The 21,687-nt window shown below is 53.4% G+C and overlaps 9 protein-coding genes across 9 annotated transcripts, besides 1 other annotated feature; 3 read left to right on the top strand and 6 right to left on the bottom strand.

The window, feature by feature from the left end:
• Window positions 1-86: 86 nt before the first annotated feature.
• Window positions 87-1,328, top strand: PODANS_1_8670 (uncharacterized protein; the record flags this gene model as incomplete). The annotated part of the gene is made up of 1 exon (XM_001913061.1): window positions 87-1,328. One exon carries the CDS (start codon window positions 87-89, stop codon window positions 1,326-1,328), a length of 1,242 nt encoding a protein of 413 aa, XP_001913096.1.
• A 219-nt stretch (window positions 1,329-1,547) lies between these two features.
• On the bottom strand, window positions 1,548-2,283 carry PODANS_1_8680 (uncharacterized protein; the record flags this gene model as incomplete). The annotated part of the gene is made up of 3 exons (XM_001913062.1): window positions 1,548-1,879; window positions 1,944-2,177; window positions 2,244-2,283. The coding sequence occupies 3 exons, from the start codon at window positions 2,281-2,283 to the stop codon at window positions 1,548-1,550; spliced, it is 606 nt and encodes a 201-aa protein (XP_001913097.1).
• Window positions 2,284-2,812: 529 nt separating this feature from the next.
• PODANS_1_8690 (uncharacterized protein) lies at window positions 2,813-5,943 on the top strand (the record flags this gene model as incomplete). The annotated part of the gene is made up of 3 exons (XM_001913063.1): window positions 2,813-3,095; window positions 3,175-5,309; window positions 5,362-5,943. 3 exons carry the CDS (start codon window positions 2,813-2,815, stop codon window positions 5,941-5,943), a joined length of 3,000 nt encoding a protein of 999 aa, XP_001913098.1.
• A 148-nt stretch (window positions 5,944-6,091) lies between these two features.
• PODANS_1_8700 (uncharacterized protein) lies at window positions 6,092-7,289 on the bottom strand (the record flags this gene model as incomplete). The annotated part of the gene is made up of 2 exons (XM_001913064.1): window positions 6,092-6,457; window positions 6,513-7,289. Coding segments are annotated over 2 exons (1,143 nt in total), but the record flags the coding sequence as incomplete, so codon positions are not given.
• Window positions 7,290-8,168: 879 nt separating this feature from the next.
• PODANS_1_8710 (uncharacterized protein) lies at window positions 8,169-8,525 on the bottom strand (the record flags this gene model as incomplete). The annotated part of the gene is made up of 1 exon (XM_001913065.1): window positions 8,169-8,525. One exon carries the CDS (start codon window positions 8,523-8,525, stop codon window positions 8,169-8,171), a length of 357 nt encoding a protein of 118 aa, XP_001913100.1.
• A 798-nt stretch (window positions 8,526-9,323) lies between these two features.
• Window positions 9,324-9,397, bottom strand: a tRNA (tRNA-Val).
• A 238-nt stretch (window positions 9,398-9,635) lies between these two features.
• On the bottom strand, window positions 9,636-11,196 carry PODANS_1_8720 (uncharacterized protein; the record flags this gene model as incomplete). The annotated part of the gene is made up of 2 exons (XM_001913066.1): window positions 9,636-9,933; window positions 9,998-11,196. The coding sequence occupies 2 exons, from the start codon at window positions 11,194-11,196 to the stop codon at window positions 9,636-9,638; spliced, it is 1,497 nt and encodes a 498-aa protein (XP_001913101.1).
• Window positions 11,197-12,421: 1,225 nt separating this feature from the next.
• PODANS_1_8730 (uncharacterized protein) lies at window positions 12,422-13,294 on the top strand (the record flags this gene model as incomplete). Its single annotated transcript, XM_001913067.1, has 1 exon — window positions 12,422-13,294. One exon carries the CDS (start codon window positions 12,422-12,424, stop codon window positions 13,292-13,294), a length of 873 nt encoding a protein of 290 aa, XP_001913102.1.
• A 2,696-nt stretch (window positions 13,295-15,990) lies between these two features.
• PODANS_1_8740 (uncharacterized protein) lies at window positions 15,991-17,977 on the bottom strand (the record flags this gene model as incomplete). Its single annotated transcript, XM_001913068.1, has 4 exons — window positions 15,991-16,644; window positions 16,711-16,841; window positions 16,909-17,241; window positions 17,290-17,977. Coding segments are annotated over 4 exons (1,806 nt in total), but the record flags the coding sequence as incomplete, so codon positions are not given.
• A 790-nt stretch (window positions 17,978-18,767) lies between these two features.
• PODANS_1_8750 (uncharacterized protein) lies at window positions 18,768-21,109 on the bottom strand (the record flags this gene model as incomplete). The annotated part of the gene is made up of 2 exons (XM_001913069.1): window positions 18,768-20,404; window positions 20,617-21,109. Coding segments are annotated over 2 exons (2,130 nt in total), but the record flags the coding sequence as incomplete, so codon positions are not given.
• Window positions 21,110-21,687: the final 578 nt, after the last annotated feature.

A 21,687-nucleotide genomic window follows, 5' to 3' on the forward strand; every position in this document is an offset into this window, starting at 1 on the left:
CCGCAGCAACACCCTTCAGGTTCTCACTCCAACATTTTCACCCCACCTTTCACCATCATCACCACCACCACCACCTCACTTCCAAAATGTCAACCACCAACCCACCACCACCACCCCGCAAACTCAAAACCCGCATCCTCACCATCCCCCCCTCCTCCCCTTTAGGATCCTGGTCCTCTCCCAACTCCCTCCAAACCTGGACCCTCCCCCCAACCCCCCTCATCCCCCCCTCCCTCACCCTCGCAGCAACAGCCCTCACAACCTCCACCGCCTCCTCCTTCAGCACACCCGTAGCCTTCCCAACCGAAACCGTCTACGGCCTCGGCGCCGACGCAACCTCGTCAACAGCCGTGAAAGGGATTTACACGGCAAAAGGCCGACCAAGCGACAACCCTCTCATCGTCCACGTCTCCGACCTCTCCATGCTCAGCACCCTTTCCACCATTCCAGAGATTTACCACGAGTTAATCTCCAAGTTCTGGCCTGGACCACTGACTATCTTACTCCCTGTCCCGACCTCCGGTCAGCTGCTAGCCCCAGAGGTAACGGCTGGACTGACCACCTTTGGCGCGAGGATGCCTGACTCCCCGTTGGCAAGAGCGTTGATTCAACTGGTGGGCAAGCCGCTCGCTGCTCCGTCCGCAAACGCCAGTACGCGCCCTAGCCCGACAAAGGCTGTGCATGTGCTGGAGGATTTGGAGGGGAAGATTGAGCTGATTCTGGATGGAGGGGATTGTGCAGTGGGGGTTGAGTCGACTGTTGTTGACGGGTTATGCAACCCACCGGTGGTTCTGAGGCCAGGAGGGGTAGGCATCGAGGAGATAAGACAAGTCAAGGGGTGGGAGGGGGTGGTGAAGGGGTATAAAGACAGGAGCGAGGTCGGGGAGGGGCATAAGCCGAGGGCGCCGGGGATGAAGTACAAGCATTACAGCCCCCGGGCGAGGGTGGTGCTTTTTGAGGGGCATAAACCCGTCAATGTGGGAAAGGAGCTGGAGGGGGGCGGACAAAAAAAGGTGGGGGTTATCAGGACGGGGGAATGGGAGGGGTTGGCTGGGGAGACAGAGGGGAGGATAGAGAGTGAGGAGGGTGGTTTTGCTGTTCGGCAGGGGAGTTTGAGGGATGAGGAAGGGAAGGAGTTGGCCACGGTGTTGGATGTTGATCTGGGACGGGATGTTAAAGGGGTGGCTCATGGGTTGTTTGCTGCTTTGAGGGAGCTGGATAGGCTGGGGGCTGATATCATTTTTGTGGAAGGGGTTAGTGATGGGGATGATATTGCTGCTGCGGTTATGAACCGTCTTCGCAAGGCAGCATCCGAGATTAGGCCTTAACTCAGAGTCAAAAGGCGAACAGACATCGATAGACACGATCTCCCAAGAGAATACACCTCATCAAAATTCTGCCCACACTATACTCACTACTTCATACGGTAATTTTTTAAAAAGGACCCCGAATTCATAATTCTAAATATCAGAGACGCCTGCTTAACCCTCCCTTATTCATTCTCCCCCACCCAACAACATTACATGACCACAATAATGGCCTCCAATCTACCGCATCCACTCCAAAATCTTGGACTTGCCTATTTGCGCCAAGTTGTTCATGCCCTGCTCGGTGAAGGGGTCGATACGCCCCAGGTTGGTGTCTTGATTTGGCGCCTTGGAGCACCGCTGCACGATGATAGTCGGGTCCGTCTCCAAGACCACACCATCATCAACAATCTCGTCGATGGCGAGGGAGACGAGGTCGTAGTTCTCGATGATGGTGCGCTTGTCGACCGACTGCTTGAAGAGGAGGTGGAGGGCGTCGCGGAGGGCGAGGAGGACGTTGTAGAGGAGGATTTCGTTTTCTTCGACGCCGCCGACGACGTAGATTGCCACGTCTTTTGATTATCTGTCAGCATAGCTGCTGAGAAGGGAGGGGAGGGATTTAGAGACAGGACATACCAGCCTCCATCTTATAAAGCACGATCCGGTTGTCGAATAGAAGGATGTCTCCTGTTTGCTTGGCCGTCTTTTGGAGGAGGGCCTTCTCGAAGCGGACTTGGGCCGTCTTGTCGGCGAAGGGGTTCTGGGCGGAGGCGGGGGCGGCGGTGCTGGAGGGCTGCTGGTTGGCGGCTTGGTGGGGAGGGTTGTACCATTTGGAGAAGATGCGGGAGCCGTCTTCGCTGGAGAGGATTACTATCGTCGGGGGCATGGCAAGTCAGCTTCAGGAGTAGGTGTGCTGGAGCTTTGGGAAAGCTTTACGGATAGCGTTGACGCTGTACAGCGACATTCCTGGGGCCATTTTGGCTGTGTATTAGTGGGTATCTTATGGTTCGCGGTGTAGGGTGAGGGTGGTGGAAAAGGGGTATCTCGTTCGGGGGCGGTGGTATCGTCGTCGTGGATGTTGTTGCTTGTGGCTGATGATGTGAAGCTGTCCACACAATGGAAATTGTGGGGTCCAACTTTTAAAAGGGAGCGGCTCGCTGATGTGGCTTGAGCTGGGTGTCCCCACATTTTAAACGGCACGTACCTGGGCCAGGGGTTTAATGGATTGGGAGGCCCCGCCCCCCCCCCACTTCCCCTTTGACAGGCTGAGACGCGTAAAGTGGTTTTTTTTTGCTGGACGCGTTTTCGCGTTGCTCCTTTTCTCATTCCAACACCCTGAAGTTCTTCAGAGTCCCACTCTGGGTTTCCTAGGAAACACCTTCATCCCACCGCTGCCAACACCCCCTTCAACCACCATATCGAATCCTCGTCTGTTGTAAATCATTGGTCTTATTTTTTGTGCCCCCAAATTCAGTCAAAACAGACGACAGAGTACAACTTCAAAAATGTCTTCACCATCGAAGCGGTCAACGCGCAGCACCAGGAGTTCCCAGGCTGCTCAGAGCAGCCCCGCTGCCGAGAACTCGAGAACTCCCCGCCAGACTCGGACCTCAGCATTGGCCTCAAGTCCTATGGTATACGATTCCTCCTCTCCCAACAATGCGCCCTCGTCGCCTCTCCGCCAGATGAGCAACACTCAGAGCACCGCCGGAAACAATGCCGCCAGCTCGCCCTTGCGCCAGCAGACCGAGACGCAAAGCACTGGTGATCGCACACCTCGCGCAAGCGGTCGTGGTCTCTTGGTTGGAGGTAAACCGCTGAAAACAATGGCTTTTCTTTACATTCAAAGCTAACATACCCCTGACAGACTCGTCCCCTATCCGCTATGATGAATCCAGCCCAGGGCCCAACCTCACCCAGCAGTCGGACCTTCGCAGTGAAAGCAGTGCGCTTTTCGTAAACGAGCGCACAAGACCTTCCCGGTCTCACCGTGGGGATATCAACCCAGATGTCATTCGCACACCACGCATGCCACGCCGAATTATCTTGGATGACGCAGGCCGAGTCGTTCGTGATGGCTCTCAAGTCGGGTCCGACGCCGCTTCCTTCTCCAACAACAACCCCAACACATCTGAGGCAAACGCCCTTGGTGGCATGAGCCAGGGTCTCGTATGGGGTACCACCGTCTCACTTGAAGACTCCTTCGCGGCCTTCAAGGACTTTCTCCGAAACTTCACCAAAAAGTATCGCATGTGGGCGGATGGCGCAACCGAGGCTGACACCATGGGGAACCCCGAGGCGGATTCCAAACCATATTGGGAGGCTTTGGAGAACATGTTGTTGCTGGGCAGCAACAGGTTGTACCTTGATCTTCGTGATCTCAAGGCGTACCCGCGAACGCTGAAGCTATGGCATCAAGCCCAGGCCTACCCCACCGAAATTGTTCCAGTCATGGATCAATGCGTGCACGACTTCATGATTGATCTTGCGCGCGCTGAGATGGCTAGTCAAAGACAGGCCTCTCTTGCTGGTGGAAATATGCCCAACTCTTCCCAGAGCTCTGATCTGAACTTCCCCAGTTCTGATCGTGGGGAGGAGCCATCAACTCCCAGGCCTACCCAGGGACAGCAGATGACCCTTGAAGACCAGGTCTCCGCGGAGACGTATGTTGTGCGCCCATTCGGTATCGAGAAGAATACCAACCTGAGAGATCTCAACCCTTCAGATATGGACAAGCTTGTCTGCATCAAGGGTCTAGTGATCCGTACCACGCCTGTGATTCCCGACATGAAGGACGCTTTCTTCAAGTGCAGTGTTTGCGGACACTCCGTCACCGTTGAGTTGGACCGTGGCAAGATTCGGGAGCCGACTGAGTGCCCTCGCAATCGTTGCAAGTCCAAGAACTCGATGCAGATTATCCACAATCGCTGCACATTCACGGATAAGCAAGTAATCAAGCTGCAGGAGACTCCTGATGACACGCCTGCTGGCCAGACGCCTCATTCCGTTTCCATCTGCGCTTACAACGAGCTGGTTGACTTTTGCAAGGCCGGTGACCGTGTAGAGATTACGGGTATATACAAGGTTACTCCTGTGCGTGTCAACCCTCGCATGCGGACGGTCAAGAGTGTGCACAAGACGTATGTGGACATTGTCCATGTCCAGAAGGTCGACAAGAAGAGAATGGGCAATGACCCTTCTGTTCTTGACTTGGCTGAGGAGGAAGAGGCCCATATCAGCGGCCAGAGTCTTGATGAGATCAAAAAGATCTCGCCAGAGGATGAGGCCAAGATCAGGGAGACTGCTGCTCGTGCCGACATCTACGAGCTTTTGTCCCGGTCTCTCGCTCCATCAATCTACGAAATGGAGGATGTCAAGAAGGGTATCCTCCTCCAGCTGTTTGGTGGTACCAACAAAACCTTTGAAAAGGGCGCCAGTCCCCGCTACCGTGGCGATATCAACGTCCTGTTGTGTGGTGACCCTTCAACGTCCAAGTCTCAGCTTTTGGGTTACGTCCACCGCATCGCCCCCCGCGGTGTGTACACCAGCGGCAAGGGTTCCTCTGCGGTCGGTCTTACAGCCTATGTCACCCGCGACCCAGAGACCAGACAGCTGGTTCTCGAGTCCGGCGCCTTGGTCTTGTCCGACGGTGGTGTGTGCTGCATTGACGAGTTTGACAAGATGAACGAGTCCACTCGCTCTGTTCTCCACGAAGTGATGGAACAGCAGACCGTCTCTGTCGCCAAGGCAGGCATCATCACCACCCTCAACGCCAGGACTTCCATCCTAGCCTCTGCCAACCCGATCGGCAGTCGTTACAACCCTGACCTCTCCGTCCCGCAAAACATTGATCTTCCCCCTACCCTACTCTCCCGTTTCGATCTGGTCTATCTCATCCTCGATCGAGCCGACGAGAAGCAAGATCAGCGCTTGGCTAAGCATTTGCTGTCCATGTATCTCGAGGACAAGCCTGACTCGGCCCACTCCAACAATGATATCCTGGTATGTTCATCCCTCTTTCTCCATCTACTTCCTCCCGACTAACAGTCTCCAGCCAATCGAATTCCTCACCTCTTACATCTCCTACGCCCGCCAAAAAGTCAACCCCCAGATCTCCAACGAAGCCGCCAAGGAGCTCGTCGACTCGTACGTCGAGATGCGCAAGCTCGGCCAGGACGTCCGCGCCGCAGAGAAGCGCATCACGGCCACCACCCGTCAGCTCGAGAGCATGATTCGTCTCTCTGAGGCTCACGCTCGCATGCGTCTCTCCGAGACGGTCACTCAAAATGACGTAAAGGAGGCCGTGAGGCTGATCAAATCCGCCCTCAAGACGGCGGCGACGGATGCGCAGGGCAGAATCGACATGAGTCTCCTCACTGAAGGCACGTCGGCGGCGGACAGAAGGAAGAAGGCCGAGATCAAGGACGCCATTGTCAGACTGTTGGACGAGCTGACTGCCGGCGGGCAATCAGTCAAGTTCGCCGAAGTAGCCAGGAAGTTATCAGATGGTGCCAGCGTGCCGGTGGAGTCGGCCGATTTTGCCGAGGCGATGAGGACGCTAGAGATGGAGGGTGCCATCATGGTCAGTGGAGAGGGTGCGAGAAAGAGTGTAAGAAGGGTCACGGCTCAAGTGTAACGCCTTTCTGACGGGGATAATTTCCAACTTGTTATTTTTCAAATGAGAAAAAAAAAACAGCTATCAACAACGCCCCCCCCCGCCTTTCAAACAGAAACGCAAAACTAGGTATAATGACGAAATCAGAAATCTTTTCTCCTCCTCATGATCAATTCGCCGCCGCCGTCCCATTACCCACATTGACCACCGTCTCCGTCATGCTCCCCCTATCCACCTCCTTTCCCTTGTCAACCTGAGGTACTGCCGCCCCAGAGCCGGACACCTTACTGTCCTCCTCCTCCCCCAGCAGCCCACTAGGCCTCCAATCCCTGAGATCATCCTCGGCATCATTCAATATCTGCCTCGCCTGCCCAGCATGAGGATACGCCGGTTTGACATCCCCCGGCACGACAGGTGTATCATCCAACAATTCCAACAACCTCAACCCATGCCTCGCAAGAATAATCTGCTTATCCGCCCGTTCAATCGTAGCCAAAAACTCGGCCTGGTACGCCTCCTTCAACTTTTGCCTTGTCTACCACAATATCAGCACACTATCATCATCAGTGCTTATCAGGGGAAATACATACAACATTACTCAACTGCGCCTCAGCAACCAACCCCTCAGCCTCAGCCCTGACAAGCTCCTGCTCCAACACCACCAATTTTGTCGACTGCGGCTCCCTACTCTTCAACTTTGCAATCTCATCCCCGATCTTCTTCTTTCCCTCTCTTGTTGGTTGGACGCTTCGTTCGGTGTTTCTGATCACCTTGAGCGCTGCGCGCGCGTCGTCGAGGGCGTGGGCGTAGTTGTCTTCTTGCTCGCCTATTTCTGAGAGGAGGACGCCGATTTTGTCCGAGATGTCGGAGATGGAGTCGTCTTGGGTTGCCTCACCCCATTCAGAGAGCTGGGTTGCGATGGAGAGGCGCTCTTTGGCTGCGGATTCGTGGTGGGAGGTGAGGGAGGAGGAAGATTTGAGGAGGCGGGTGAGGCGTTTGGAGAGGTCGGGTTGGGTGAAGGTTGGGGAGCGGAGGGAGGGGAAGGAGAAGGGTTTTCGGTGGTGTTGGGATGGGGTGGAGGTGGTGGTACCCGTGGAGGAGCGGTATTGGGAGCGGATTGAGAGGGCGCGGTTCCTGGAGGAATTGAGCGTGTTAGCAATCGTGGGACTGGTTTTGTGGTGGCGGCGTGGGTACCACTGGGCAAAGGGGTAGAAGCGGTTTGTTTCGTTGCTTTTGCGGGACATGATTTCCGCAGATGAATAGTAAACGGTTTGTGAAAAAGGGATATGTGACTTACAACATGATGCTGGGCTTAGGCTCTGTGGTGTGGAACTGAACGTATTCGGGACTTGGGTCGCAAGAAGAGGTCAGACTTGCTCTTTCCTCAGTAAACACGAGGATATGTCGGCAACCCAGCAGGATACACAGGTAAAGAATAACACAGGGGGGTATCAGTATGCACAACGAACTGCTAAATCATCAATCGTTTGCTTGCTTTCAGAGCGTGAGGGTAAATGGGTAATCAGGTTGTGGTGTACGGGATAAAGACAATGGTGGTTCGTGATGACCGCCCGCGCAGCGTAGTGGTATATAGATAGCAGCAGTAGGCCATAAACGGTCGCTCATCACGTCACTTTACATGTCTGGCTCAGGCTAGTAGAGCAGTCAGTTTCCCCAAGCCTTCTTCTGAACTCTCACGGAAACCCTTGGTGCAGATGTCGTCAGAGCTTTGGGATGAACAGGAGTTTGTAATTTCAGTACCTACACAACAACCCTTTTTTTTCTAACCCCATTCATGTATGTTCCTGTATGAATGGCTTCTCATACCATCGAAAGTCATCTCCCTCATGGAAAATATCTGTAAAGCTGTCTTAAACAAAGCATGTAGTGTAGAGTTCCATGTGACGTCATCCCACCCAACCACATCCCAGCCCCACCAAAGCTCTGCTCAGATCGAAGATCATTCATTCACCCCAACCACAGAACCACCTCCTCGGTTCTTGGCATCTATCCCCATCACCAGACCAGATCGATCACAAGATGAGACGAAGACAGATTACCTTCTCATGTGGCTTGTAGGGTAAACAACCCTCATTATTATCCCGCCTATTACGGAGTAGCTAGCCAACCAGTCTATCTCAAACGAAGCCCATCCAAGCCAGACATGTACCCAAACATTTATTCATAACATCGTGATATCATCCTCCGCATAACCCATACATCCCCGTCCCATTATCACAAATGGATCAATACCTCCTAGTAGTCTCAACCCGACTACTACTCCTCTCAATCTCCACCACCCTCTCCCCGTGACTCCGCCCTCTGCTCTCCCCCCTATAGCTCGTCATGCTCGCCCTCGGACTTGGAACAATAACTGTCGTTCTTGTTGTTGGCGGACACAGATAGGTCCCGCTCGTTCGAGGCGAGACATGATGGTGGTGGTGGTGGTGAGAAGAAGAAGAAGGGTGGTGGTGGTGGTGGTGGTGGGGGTGTCGGCTGCTGCTCCTGCTGTTGTGGTGATGGTGGTGAGAGGATGGCCGGCGGGTGGGGACGATTTCCTCGTGGTAGTAGTATTTTTCTGAGGAGGGGGTTCCGAAGCACATGTTTTCTTCTTGAGGGCCGAGACTGAGTGATGGAATGTTTGTGGCGAAGACGTATGGTCTGTGTATGTGTGTTTTGTTTGATGATTATACCCGCAGACAAGGTAAGATGTGGAAGCTGAGATGGAAGAATAAAAATAATGAACAGACAAATAAACTGGAAGGTCAGGTTTATAAACACTTTTCTCCCTCGCCCGAAATACCCCAAGACCCTTAATAAATCAACTGACCAGATCCACCATCCCAGACAGAGAGACACTGGGCAACATCCGAAAAGAAAAAGAAAACAAGCCAGCATGCAGGGACCTCGAGGGACCCTGACGCACCACCCGTCTTGCTGCATGCTCACATGCCTTGCTTTCCTTCCCCACCAGGCCCCGGGGCTCAGCATGCAAGATACAAGGCCTCACACTCATATGTAGCCTTACCAAACACCCTTCAAAAGTAACACTGCATGAATTATACGAAGGTTGATCTTCCAACACGTTGCAAGTCGGCCTTTGACACGAGCGGACAAGGCGACGTGGTAAGATAGTGGATCATCTTCTAGACAACCGACTCACCATCTATTCAAAAGCAAAAATAGAAACACATGCTCAATTCAATAGAGCATCTCGAGAATGTTCCCTTCTACAAATCTCACCCGGGTGGTCGGCTCAACGATGCCCCCCACCACGACCCAAGATCCACCATTCCAACGCTCCAGAGATCACCCCACCAAAAGATCTCCACCACCACCCAAAAATAAAAAATGAACTTTGTAAGTTGAAAAAGAAAATGCCGCCAAAAGATATAATTCTTTGATTTCGTCCAGGCTCGAACTGGAGACCTTCAGTGTGTTAGACTGACGTGATAACCAACTACACCACGAAACCATTGCTTATTATTGAATGCCTCTTCCACTTTTACTAATATCAAAATACCACGGTCAAGCACCACTCACAACATCCCCATTACATCCCTTTTCAACCCTTTTTTTTCCTCTTAATAAACCAACACTCAATACAAATACACATTTATTCGCCTTATAATCAACCTCAATACCAAACAAACAAAAGCTTTCAAAATATCAACCCCCTCCCATTTTTATTATCCCCCCTTTTCCCTCTCCATCTATTTCTTAGCAGCAACATGGCCACTCGACGCAAACTTCAACTCAATATTCCCCACCAACCACACAGCCACAAAAAAGGCAATAGCACTACTAAAGACAATAACCGGCTTGCGCAGGCTGGCCGAGAGAGGGTAGTCGTACGACACGACCAGCTCCCGATCCCTAAAGTCATCCACCAGGTTCCTCGCCTTGATCACCAGCGCCGTCCGCCCAATCGTGTCCAAAAAGGTCTTGTGGATCTCGACGTCGGCCGAGGTGATGGATTGGGTTGGGATCGAGGTGACGTACTTGACGTTTCTGCAAAACATACAACAGTCAGTATTTGAAGTCAACAGAGGGGGGTGACAAAGGGGAAACGTACTCAGCACCCTCAGGCAAAATAACCCTGACCTCGACCTGCTCATACTCCACACCCTCATTCTGCTTGGGCCCCTCAAGAAAAGGCACGTTCAGCACGAACCCTCCGGCTGCCGTCTTCCTCAAAAAGTTCTTCGCATCCGAGTTCCACCCAATGGTAAAGGGGTACTTCCAGCCGCCAAAGACAGGGTAACGAGGCTTGATCTCAAGCGACGCCTCCCGCTTGTTGCTTCTGAATCTCGAGGTCGACACATTGCCAATGACGTCAGTGTAGTAAGGGTCAACACTCCCAACACGAAGAGGGAACTTGAGCTCCTTCAGCGCATGGGTATTGCCCTGCTGGTAGTACTGCGACTGCTGCCACTTGACCCTGTTGAACAGCGATGAAAGGTTGGCCCCGCGGTGGTAGAGAGTATAGCGCTCCTCAAAAGCAACATTTCCACCCCAGTGGCTGACCTCAATGTCCCGCTCCAGACGGGCAACGTGAGTGACTGGCCTGTTGAACTCGAAACGGACGCGGATGGGCTCGTACGCGCCGGCGGGCTTCTCGTCAAAGGGCCCGTAGGTGAGCTTGGTGCCCTGCTTTTGGGGGAACTCCTTGATGTCGCCGCTGCCTGGGAGCTTGGTGTAGTCGGGGATGTTGGCGGAGGGGAACTTGACTTCCGTCTTTTGCTTCGAGGTGGTGTACACCGAGGGAACGTAGGCGGAGAAGGTGTAGGTGAGGAATTGGGCCTCCTCCTGCTTGATGGCGGCGGGAAGGGGCGAGTACGCCTTGAGGATGTAGTAGCTGATGCCGAGTGTCTGCTGTGCGCCGGGGGCGAGGGGCTTGGGAAGTCGGATGCGGAGGTACTGGGTGTCACTTTCGGGGTCGAACTCGACGTTCTCGGCGACGAATGGCCCGGCGCTGGTGTCCTTGCGATCCTTTACCTCGACGCCACCGAGGCGCGAGATCTGATCGGCCGTGAAGGGGAGGTAGTATTCATTCTGTGGCTTCTTGTCGATATTTTCTACGACGACATTGATGTTCTCCTTGACGTAGTTCTTCTCGACGGAAACAACGTGGACGAGGTTGGCGTTCTTGAAGACCTGTGGGGGCTTGAAGGTAGACGGGAGTGTTGATTTGGAGCTGCCCTTGTCGGAGCTGGCGGCCGAAGCTAGCGACAGCAGCGAGAGAAAGGCAGAGAAGACGGCTGATGTCTTCATGTTGTAAGAGAAAATGACATGTGCCCGCCCAATTGAAGAAATTCCACTGTCGACTTACTTGTTGGACCCTCAAGAGACCCTCCTGAGCATCACCGTGGCCTTCTGCCAAACAGCTGTCTCCGAAAAGCTTACGTTGCTGAAACACCCCTGTCCGTTTTGCCGGCTGGGACCCACAGCTTCCCGGACTGCCAAGAGAATCCGACATAGCTTACATAAACCACATCTGGTGTAAGTTGCGGTTCACTTCACTTGAACTTTTCCAGTTTCACCATCGACCTTCCTTCCCATGCGAGGCAACCGCGACTTGCATCATGACGAAGCTTCCTCGAGCGGAAGGGACTTCCCACGGATTCATCATGAACCTATGGGAATCCATTGTGGCTTCTTCCGCTCTTCTGCTCCATGACCTCTCCCGTTCACACATCAGCATCAGGCCCGGATGTCACTATCATCACTCCTCGTACCTTCATTCGTCCAGGATCAACACCAACATCAAACCATGTCTCCGCCTGCGAGATCGCACCTCAGGCGGAGGAGACACATACTCCCAGCGATCCCGTTAGCACTAGATTTCAACATCTGGGCGGATCATCAGAGGTCCTCGACGAGACCCCCACCAGAGGAGATCCAATACCCAGACCTGCAACAGAGGGTTCAGACACAGCATGAAAAAGTTCTGCAAACTCGGGGCATTCATTACCTCAAGTCAAAGAGTCCCGTGTTATTCAAAGACTTCCATTCTCAACTCGCGGATGCAGCACGAGAGGAGATTCTTGACGACGTGTTTGGTGATCGGTATTGGACTCATGGCGAGGGGGACACATCATCGCTTATCAGAAACTAGAGGTTGTTCGGCGTGAGATCCGGGAATAGAGTCCCTTCAGAGGACTCCCCCTCAGCGAACGCCTCGTCAGAAGACTCGGAGAAAGCCACCTCACAAGACTCACAGAAACCCCCCTCAGAGAAACCCATCTCGGAGGAAACCCCTTCAGAAGACTCGGAGAAACCCACCTTGGAGGAAACCCTTTCACAAGACTCAGAGAAACCCACCTCAGAGGAACCCATTTCACAATACTCGGAGAAACTCACCTCAGAGGAACCCATTTCACAATACTCGGAGAAACTCACCTCAGAGGAACCCCCTTCACCACACTCAGAGAAACCCCCCTCAGAGAAACCCTCCTCAGAGAAGCCAACCCCAACAGCAGTAGCCTCTGCGGAAAATATGAAGGTGATGGATAAATCTATGGGGAATAGAGACATGATCCCGGTAGAAATACAAGAGTGGCTCAAAGCCAATGCTGTGGGCAACGGCGATAAAGCCTGGGCAAAGGAGCTAAAGAGGGCAATGAAATACAGCAAGGCAAAGGCATTAAAGGAGAAAGGCGTAAAGCTACAAGCCTCTGTTCTAGCGAAGCTCATCTCCTACCTGCCCCGATCAGGAGAACCTACTGGCCAACCCGCCTGGCGCAATCTCGATCCTAACCCATCAGGAGAGCCCACCAGCAGCAGAACAAAGCTCACGTTCAACAATCTCAGAGCCCTCGTACATGACACTCACGATATCACTCTTTTCCTTGGACAAAGTATTAATTGCCTTGTATGGCACAACCAATCCGCAGCAGACCGCTACGCAAACCGAATCAACGCCTGGCTCGACTCCCTCTCCGCAGAATTAGCCAGTAAGCACGCTGTCCTTCCACCGGGGGTAGGATCAAGCGTAGGATCCCAGTCAGGACATGGTTCCTCCATCTCTCACAGTGTCCGTTTTATCGGGGCCCATCCTGCCAGTGTCGATAACTCGGAACAGTCAGCCCCGTTCCCGTTCTCTATCAATGCTGGCGGTTCGTTGACGTCGTCTGGGGCACGCAGGTTGAGGGCAGATGTTGGGGAGACGAATGAGAGGGGAGCTGAATGGCAGGATAGTGTGAACGAGTCTGCCATGGGTGGTGAGTACGAGTACTCACCGTCGGAAGAGTGGGACCATACGCCTTCGTCTGGTTGGGGGCAGTGGGGGGAACCGCTGGAGAATTCGAGGGGGTACAGCACTCCGAGCAGGCAGACGGATACGAGGGTCGCGCTATTGAAGTGCGCGTAGGGAAGCACGTTCCCGGAGAACCCTCCTACACCATTTTTGAAGATGCTGGATGACCATCTGCCTGACGCGCTGTTGGCGAACGGGCTGCTGCCGACGGTGTTGGTGGATAGAGCGATGGAGGCGGGGTGGGAGGGGAGTGAGTGGAATATCGGTCTTGATAAAAGTGATTGGGTTAGTCTTGGACCATCAGAAAGCGACAGTCAAAGAGGGGGAGTAGAACCAAGCAGACGGGCAGGAGGGCCAAGTCGTAGAGGAGGAACAGGCCGTGGAGGGGGAACGAGCAGTGGAGGAGGAACAAGCAGTGGATCACCTGATGCTAGTGGGGAGGTACCTGATCGAGGAGGAGGAACAGGCCGTGGAGGAGATATCTGGCCGTGGAGGAGGAACAGGCAGTGAAGGAGGAACAGGCAGTGAAGCATGTGATACTTGTGGAGAGGTGCATGGTCGAGGAGGAGGAGGACCAAATCGGGGAGGAGCTAATGGCCAGAACCCTCAATTTGTGTTTCAATAATACCAACCACGTGCGCCAGGCCCAGTCTGTTGCTCTTCTTGACGGTGCGGTGCGGTATTATAGCAAGTGGTGGAGAAAGAGGGCCAGGTAGCGAAGAAGGGATGGCGAGCGGAAATTCTTCAAGGACAGGTTTACCCTATGGTGACTTTTTTATCACTTGAAAAAGTCCCGGCGTGGTGCTTCGAGAACAAGCTTGTCTGGTCAGACTGGAAAGGAAAACACCACGGACATATTCTCACCTCGAGGGCGGGAGAGCGTTGTTGGTTTCATAACCAGAGTAGCGATAGGTCAGCGTTTGCGGGTATATATGGATTATTACAACCAGCTATCATCTCATTTTGAAACTCACCTCGCGGTTTTTCTTGTCAAACATAGACTTGTCGACCTAGCAGTTGTGTATGGTATGACCTCGATGTCGTTGCTGAATGAGAAAAGTGATATACCTCTGATGATGACCCAAGGTAAGGTAGCTTAACTACCTACATCCACCCACCAAAGCCAGGAAAAGGTAACCATAATAACAGCAACATTAAACTCTTTTATTAAGTATCCCCTGAATCTAACTAATCCCCTGAACCCGGATGGAGCTACCGAGGAGATCAGGAGACACAGCAACACACAAACCTCGTCACTAAATTGGTTGACGTACGGCCTTATTCAAGACAGCACAGCACAGCACAGCATCATCACCCCCCACCCCCTTCATTTATGCCAACCACCACCTCACAAATCACCACAGTATCACATTTCATCAAATGACCATCATCACATCACTCCCCAACCAGTAGTAATAATCACCAGCAGAATCAAACTTTGGTTCCCTGAATTATAAAAACCTTTGCTACCAACACACACACACACACAACACACCCAAAAAAAAAGACACCGAATCCCAAACACAACAAAGAGGGGAAAAAAAAAAAAAAAAAAAAACGAAACCCGCCAGAACACAAAAAAACTCCATCCCGCGCCACGCCACGCCATAAAAAAGGGTTGTCCCTATAAAAGATATACGGAGAAAGACAACACCAAACAACACAGACAACAGAACAACAACAACAACAACAACAACAACAACAATACAGACTCAAAAAGGAAACTCCATTTTTCTTTCTTCCCCCCCTCTACCCCCCCAATCTCGCTCGCTGACACAAAGTAGCCTAACAATATTCTCAAACCAAACCAAACCAAACCAAATAAAATATCATGCTCATGCTCAATCAATACCCCTACCCCCCCACTTCGACCTCCTCTCCAACCCCCTCTTCCTAATCCTCCTCGCCCTCCCCCTAAAATCCCAATCCCAACCACCACCACCCACAAACCTCTCCCTCTGCATCCCCGCCCACCGCTCCATCTCCCCCCTCCTTTCCAGAGCCTCCTCTTGTCGCTGTAAAGGCCCCACAAAAAATTCCTCGTACTCCTCTTGCTTGTCAAAAAAGTCCACCATCTGTTCCTGTTGCTGTTTAACAAGTCTCTGCATTTCTTCCATCTTCTGCTGGAGTGATTCTTCCAACTCTGCCCCGTCACCACCGTGATCACAAGTGCCCTCCTGGTCATCAGACTCCAGATGGCCTCCTCGCAGTCTCAAGCCCTTTAAGTCATTCACCCACGGCCAAAATTCCTAGTAGTTTGATAATGCCGGCATGTGGTCTGGTGGTAAAGGAGAAGGCCGTAACAATGTCATGTATTCCTCCCTCTCAATGTCGGACGAACTGAATTGCGGTTTAACTGATGCTGAAGAGGTTGCCTCAGTTCTACAAGCCCGACCTTGTTCCGCCCCATCCTCGGGCTTGATTTCAACGCTAGCCTGGACAATGTCATGTTTCTCATATTCCAAGGGCGGACTTCTGGCTCGGCGCGTGGGAGCTGAGACGTGCCGGTTGCTTTCGTTTATAACAGGTGATGCCCATGCTGAAGGGGTTCGGGAAAGTTCAAGGGGGGAGAAGGATACTCCATTGATGCGCTCTTCTGACGCGGGTCCAGGGTGGGCATCGAGCCCAAGTTGGATTCTGATGAGTTCTTCGTCAGAATTCTCTATGGCCGAGGGCAGAGATGGCTCCAGCGACTCACTCTTCGGCTTGATAGGCGGTGTCTCGGACTTTGGCTCCAGAGGCTTGTCCGCTCTTGCCGCAGAGTCCCGGGAGCGTATGACCCTCTGCGGCAGACAAGCACGGACAGCCTTCTAGTTAACCGTTGTTGCACAGAGGAGGCACTTGACGGGCTCAGTCCACGTCTTTTCGCCACCAACGATGCCCTCCCGCAGGTCTCTGAACTCCAGCACTGGGGGCCCGTTCTTTTCTGTGTTGAGAGTGACTTCAAAGAGCCCCTCCCATGGCCGTGAGGTCTCTCCGTTTGCCTCCCCCTTCTTTTTCGGCTTCCCACCCTTCCGACCCGACGCTGATTTGAGAACCAGCTTGGTGCTGGGGGTGCCTGTGCCGGCGGCTGCGCTCGCTGAACGACGGCCTGAGGAGGGTGCAGCATCCTCGGGAGCAGTAGGACCATCTTCCTCCTCTGTTTGCTTAACGTCCACGTTGCCACTCCCATTCTGTGCTGGCTCTGCTTCGGCCTTGACGTCGATCGAATGTTGGGCAGAAACGGCGGCGCCGGTATCGGATGGGCTTAGCGGACGCTGGCCTTCGATTTCGCTCTCGGCCTTCTTGATAGGCTCAGGGGGCAGGTGTGGCTTGTCGGCACCGAGTCGCTTGTATGTCGACTGGAGAGCGTCTTCAATGATACACTCTTCGTGCATCCACTTCTTGCACGCCTCCACTGTGCATCCGAGTAGTTTCCTGTCGGGGTTCGCTGGGGTATTGCATAGGCAAACCAAATCAACAGACTGCAAACAAACAATGGTTAGATGACGCGCTCAAACGTGAGGGGAAATGCTGAGATCAGTACATACCGAGAGTTCGTAGCTCCTGACGTCAAAAGCTTGTCGCCAGTAAAGCGCGTGTTGAATCTCCTCGTCGTTCTCCTCAAACCACTGCCTGACCGTCGCCTGAGACGTTACACTGACCACATTGATAATATCCACTGAAGAAAAAAGTCACTGTTAGCAAATCGAAGCTAGACATGCACCGGAACAGCCATATGTGCTTACTGTGATTCGACGCGACCAACTCATTCATTCCATGGTATGGCTGCCTCCCTTGAACAAACTTCTTCCCGTCAAGAGTGCCTGCAGGAAGCTCGTCTGGCCAGTACATCCAGTAAATACGAGCGTAAACATGGTGCTCGTCGCTCGCGCGGATCTCGAGAATTCGCGCCACCCAGTCGTCATCTGACTTCTTCCTGATTTGCATCGGCTTGTTGTCATTGGCAGCCTTTTGCCGTTCGATACTGGAATCATTGGCGACATAGATGAAGCCCTCGCTAAAGTACTTCACCCCATTGACTTTGTGCCGGAGGTGCAACGTTAGCCCACACCGCTCGTCTGAAATGTTATGCATCAGATGTTATGAAAGGAGAGCAATGCACTTACGAACAAAACTGTTGTACCTGGTCATGTCGGTCCACTTCTTCGGAGGGCTGACCTTGAAGTACAAGTCCATCGTCTCATGTTTCTTGAACTTGCCGCAGGGCGCGAAGGGCGACATCTGGAGGTTGACCTTGGCCGTGGCATCCTCATCCTCACCCTCGGTCTTGCGCTTCTTTGACTTTCTCTTGCTATCCTTGTCATCTGGGTTGACGACGTCGATCTTGAATGGGCACTCGGCCCGGTTATCCTCGGGCTCCTGTCTTGGCCTCTTGCGAGCGGAGGAAGCCATGACGACCAGGTTGTGTGTGTTTTGCGGGGTCTTTAGATGAAAAGGAAGGGATCGCGTCGGGCAGATGGGATGTCGGAGCACAGGTTGGGCGCCTGTGAGCGTTTGCGCAACAATAGGTAGTTGCGATGTGCAAATAGAGTTTGGGTCGATGGCGATGCGCAGAGGTTGCAAGGTGGGTTGGATTGGGGTGGGCGACGGTGTGAAGGTGGCTGGGAAAGCGCCTACCTTCGATCGGCTTGTTGAGGGGGAGGGGGAGGTGCGGTGTGCTGTGGTGCGGTGCGGTGCGGTGCGGTGCGCGATGTTGTGGACAGGACCGATCCGGAGCGAGCGAGCAATGGGCAGTGAGAGCAATGAGAGCAATGTCAACAGCACAGGGCAGCCCGGTGGTGCCGGGTGAATGAATCACCTGGGCCGGTGATGGATGGGCTGGGGAGCAGAGGGCAGGTTCGGTCCGGAGTTGCTGGCGCGTGGGCGATGCTCGCGATTCAATGGCCGATGGTTCTCGTGGTTGTCGCAACACGGGATTGCTTCCTTGCAACTCGCAACGCAGGCAGCGGGAAGTTTGACACCGATCAAAATTTACGGGAATCGCGTCCGCCACCCTTGGTTGCCAGAAAAAACACGGGCCCTCCCCCAGCCACGTGATTACGAACCAAGTGAGGAGAAATGCTGTGGCTGGTTACCTTCCTTAGGAAAGCCTCCACGCCAAGCGCCAAGGAATGGGGAAAGCAAGCCGGAAAATGTGGCCCAGCAGCAGCAGCAAGCATTGTCGAGCTGTCCAGAGCTTCTCTCAGAACTTTCCCTCTTTCACCTGTTTGGAACCCAGAACCATCAGAGCCAATTCCAGGTGAAATCATCACCTGTGACTCAGCTTGTGCCAATTCCACAGAGAGATTGAAATCATGTTAATTTCGCCTGAGGCAAACAGACACTTGGTCACAGGCACCTCTGACATCTTGGGGGTTACGTCTGAGAGGATATGAATTGCCGGAGTCATCCAAGAAAGCCGCGAGGGGTAATGTCACACACACTCATTGAACCGAGTAATACATTATTCCCATCCCAGTCCAATGCCTAAATCCCACCAACCTAGGAAATAAACCATGGAAATATAAACAACGCCGGCGCTATGCACCACACCCATCAAACCCATTAAACAGGCCCTCCCATTTCCCAAACATGACGAACAACCTCACCGATCAGTCTCATACCCCTCCAAAATCCCCCTCTGCCCCTCCCCCTCCCCCTCACTAGTATCAGTCTCACTCAACCCAACCTTGAACCCCTCAATCACCTCCGCCAGCTTCTTCCCCTCCCTCTTCCCCCTCTCCACCTTGATAAACCAAATCAACGGCGCCGGAAACCCAACCAGCGCAGCCAGGAACCAAAACGCCGGCCTAATCTCCCCGCTCGCATCAATGATGGCACCCACAATCGCCGGACCAAACACGCTCGAGCCCTTGTCGGTGATAGCATAAAGAGCATAAAATGCCGCCTCGGATCCGGGGGGGATCAGCTCCCCGTACAACGACCGGCAGTAACTGCTCAAACCCCCGAGAACAACACCGTAGACGGCCGCGAGCGGGTACATCTCCCAGGGCTGCTGCAGTCCAAACACGCCCCAATTCTTGACAAACGGTAGGTAACCCAGTAAGCCATAGATGGGGATGAGTTCAAAGAGGGCGATGCAAGCGAGGATGGTTTGGTGAGCCTGGAGGTTCAGTTTGCGGGAGATGAAGGACCACGAGAAGGCCCCGATTACGCCGGTGGCGGTCGAGATGACGTTGATCATGCCGAGGGCCCACGGTTCCATGTGAAGTTGGGTTTTGGCGAACAGGATGGCGGTGGAAGAGGTGGTGGCAACGGCGTCAGAGAGGAGGAACCACCCGCCAAGGAAGAGCATGATGTCTACCAGCCGTCCAGCCAGCTTCATGGTACGCCAGAGAGACTTCCATGCGTCGATGGTGTAGGAGAAGAGGGCTCTGACACCGGTGTGGTTGGATGATGCTGGCAATGGTGGGCCAGGTCGTGGACGAAGCCACATGGCAGCCGGGACTGTGAAGATAGCCCACCATGCACCGATGACAAAGAGGACAATCCGTTGTGACCATGTCGTGTTCTTCATCTGAATCAGAATGAAGATGGCGACACACTGTAGGAACAACGCGGCCAGGTAACCCGTACCAATCCCCTTGGCTGAGATTTGGGATGACAGACCGAGCTCAGTCGAGGTGAGCTCCTCCCGGGTGCGCACTTTCGAAATAGGGGTCCCAAGCGATGTCTGCCTCGGTAGCAAAGCAGCAGTCGAATCAACCATGGCCCTCTCAGCATCCGTGTCGGCGGCAGACTCATCCTCCACCTCATCAGCATCACTCTCATCCAGCGCGGCCACATGCTCAACTTCGGGGTGATGCCTAACAAGAAGTGGCAGAAACGAGTTCAGCAACACAAACGACGCCCCTAGGGAAGTATTCGAAATAATCGCCAGCAATGCGCCAAAAAGATAGAGGTCTTTGGACACGAAAATGTAAAGCATCACACTCCCGCTGCCAATCCAGCCAAACGCAAGAAGCAGCTTCTTCCGATAGTTGCCGTGGTCTGCCGCGCAGCTTATGCTGACCACCAGCAGCGCCTGCAGTAACACGCTGATGCTGAAGGTGTACATGGCGAAGCTCGCCGTGTTGATTTCCATGCCGAGCACGTAGACCACGCACTGTCCTCCATCTGCACTATTCTTGTCGTTGCTTGGCCCACAAGGTGTTGTCCGATCGGATAACAAAACGCCATTTTCTCTTGCTAGGCTTTCGAGCAATATTGGGATGAATGATGCTGTGATATCGTTAGTTTATGTTCGCAACGACGCGCGCGCTGACCGGGGGATGAGATGGGCCAGGAGGGTTCTCATTCTCCACGATGGAGAACGACGTCAGCGTAGCGGGTGGATTGGTTTCAACATACCGATTCCTACAAAACAACAACAACAACAACAACAAAATTGTCAGTCAAACTTGCATCACCCTCAAAAATCATCAGCAACTCACCACAGATAACATAAACCTCTGCCGCAAAAGCATACGCATACCACCCAGCCAACTCCTTCTGGCTCGTCGGCCTCGTGTCCTCCCCCGGGTACCTCGGCGGCCGGTAACTGTGCGCAAACAGGCTGCTCATGCTGCTCCGCCTGCTGTTGTCAACACTCATCAGATACTCCTCCCCAGAATGATCGCTTGACCTCTCGTCGTCGGCCTCGAAGGAAGATGAATGCGATCGAAAAGACTTTTTGGACGCGTAGGATAATCGGGAGAAGAGGCGTGGTGCTGGTGGTGGACGCAGCAGCTGATGATGATCTGGGTTGTTACGGGGAGCCATCGCTTCCCTAAAACGGCCACAAACCCACTTAAACGGGCAGCGGCGGCGGCCTTTCGGCAGGCAACGACGCACCGACCAACGGTTGGTTTTGGTTGTGTTGGCGGGAGGGGTGCGGTCACCTGTCACCCGATCAAAAGCTACAACCACAACCTGTTCCTGGTTGTGTCACCCAGGGGCTGCTAGGTTGTTTGAAATGATAGTTTGATCGGATTTTTGAGTGTGGGATAGGTCAAAAGAGATGGATCTTTTGTTTTGTCCGACTGTTGGGCTCTGGATAATAATCTACCGACCGTTACAACCACAGGGCAGTTGGGCGTTCGTTGGCCTGCGGCCCCTCCAAGTCAACCGTCTGCAATGGTACCCCAGCCGCAAACGGGAAGTAAAGCTTCAGGATCGATATTTCGGAAATGAATGAACAAAGGTAAACAACAAAAAAGTAGATGAACGAGCCGCTGCTGGATCAGAGATTACATCCTTCAGAGGCATGGCTGGCTGTTCGATATCTCTGCATATCCTTGTGGTGGTTCGTGCTGCTGTCGAGAGAAGAGAAGCAACCAAGATCACCCACCGTGGGCGAGCCTCAACGACTACCAACTCTAGTTTATATATCCTGCAGTCCCTCCCCTACCATTCCACCGGGGACTTACCACCATCTCCATGGTCCCCGGGTGAATGGGGTTTGGGTTTCTGGTTTTCCACCTTGCTTGTACGTACATATAACTACCCACACCGGCACACTACAC

The sequence above is a fragment of the Podospora anserina genome, chromosome 1 (genome assembly GCF_000226545.1).
Source record: "Podospora anserina S mat+ genomic DNA chromosome 1, supercontig 1".
Taxonomy (NCBI): Eukaryota; Fungi; Ascomycota; class Sordariomycetes; order Sordariales; family Podosporaceae; genus Podospora; species Podospora anserina.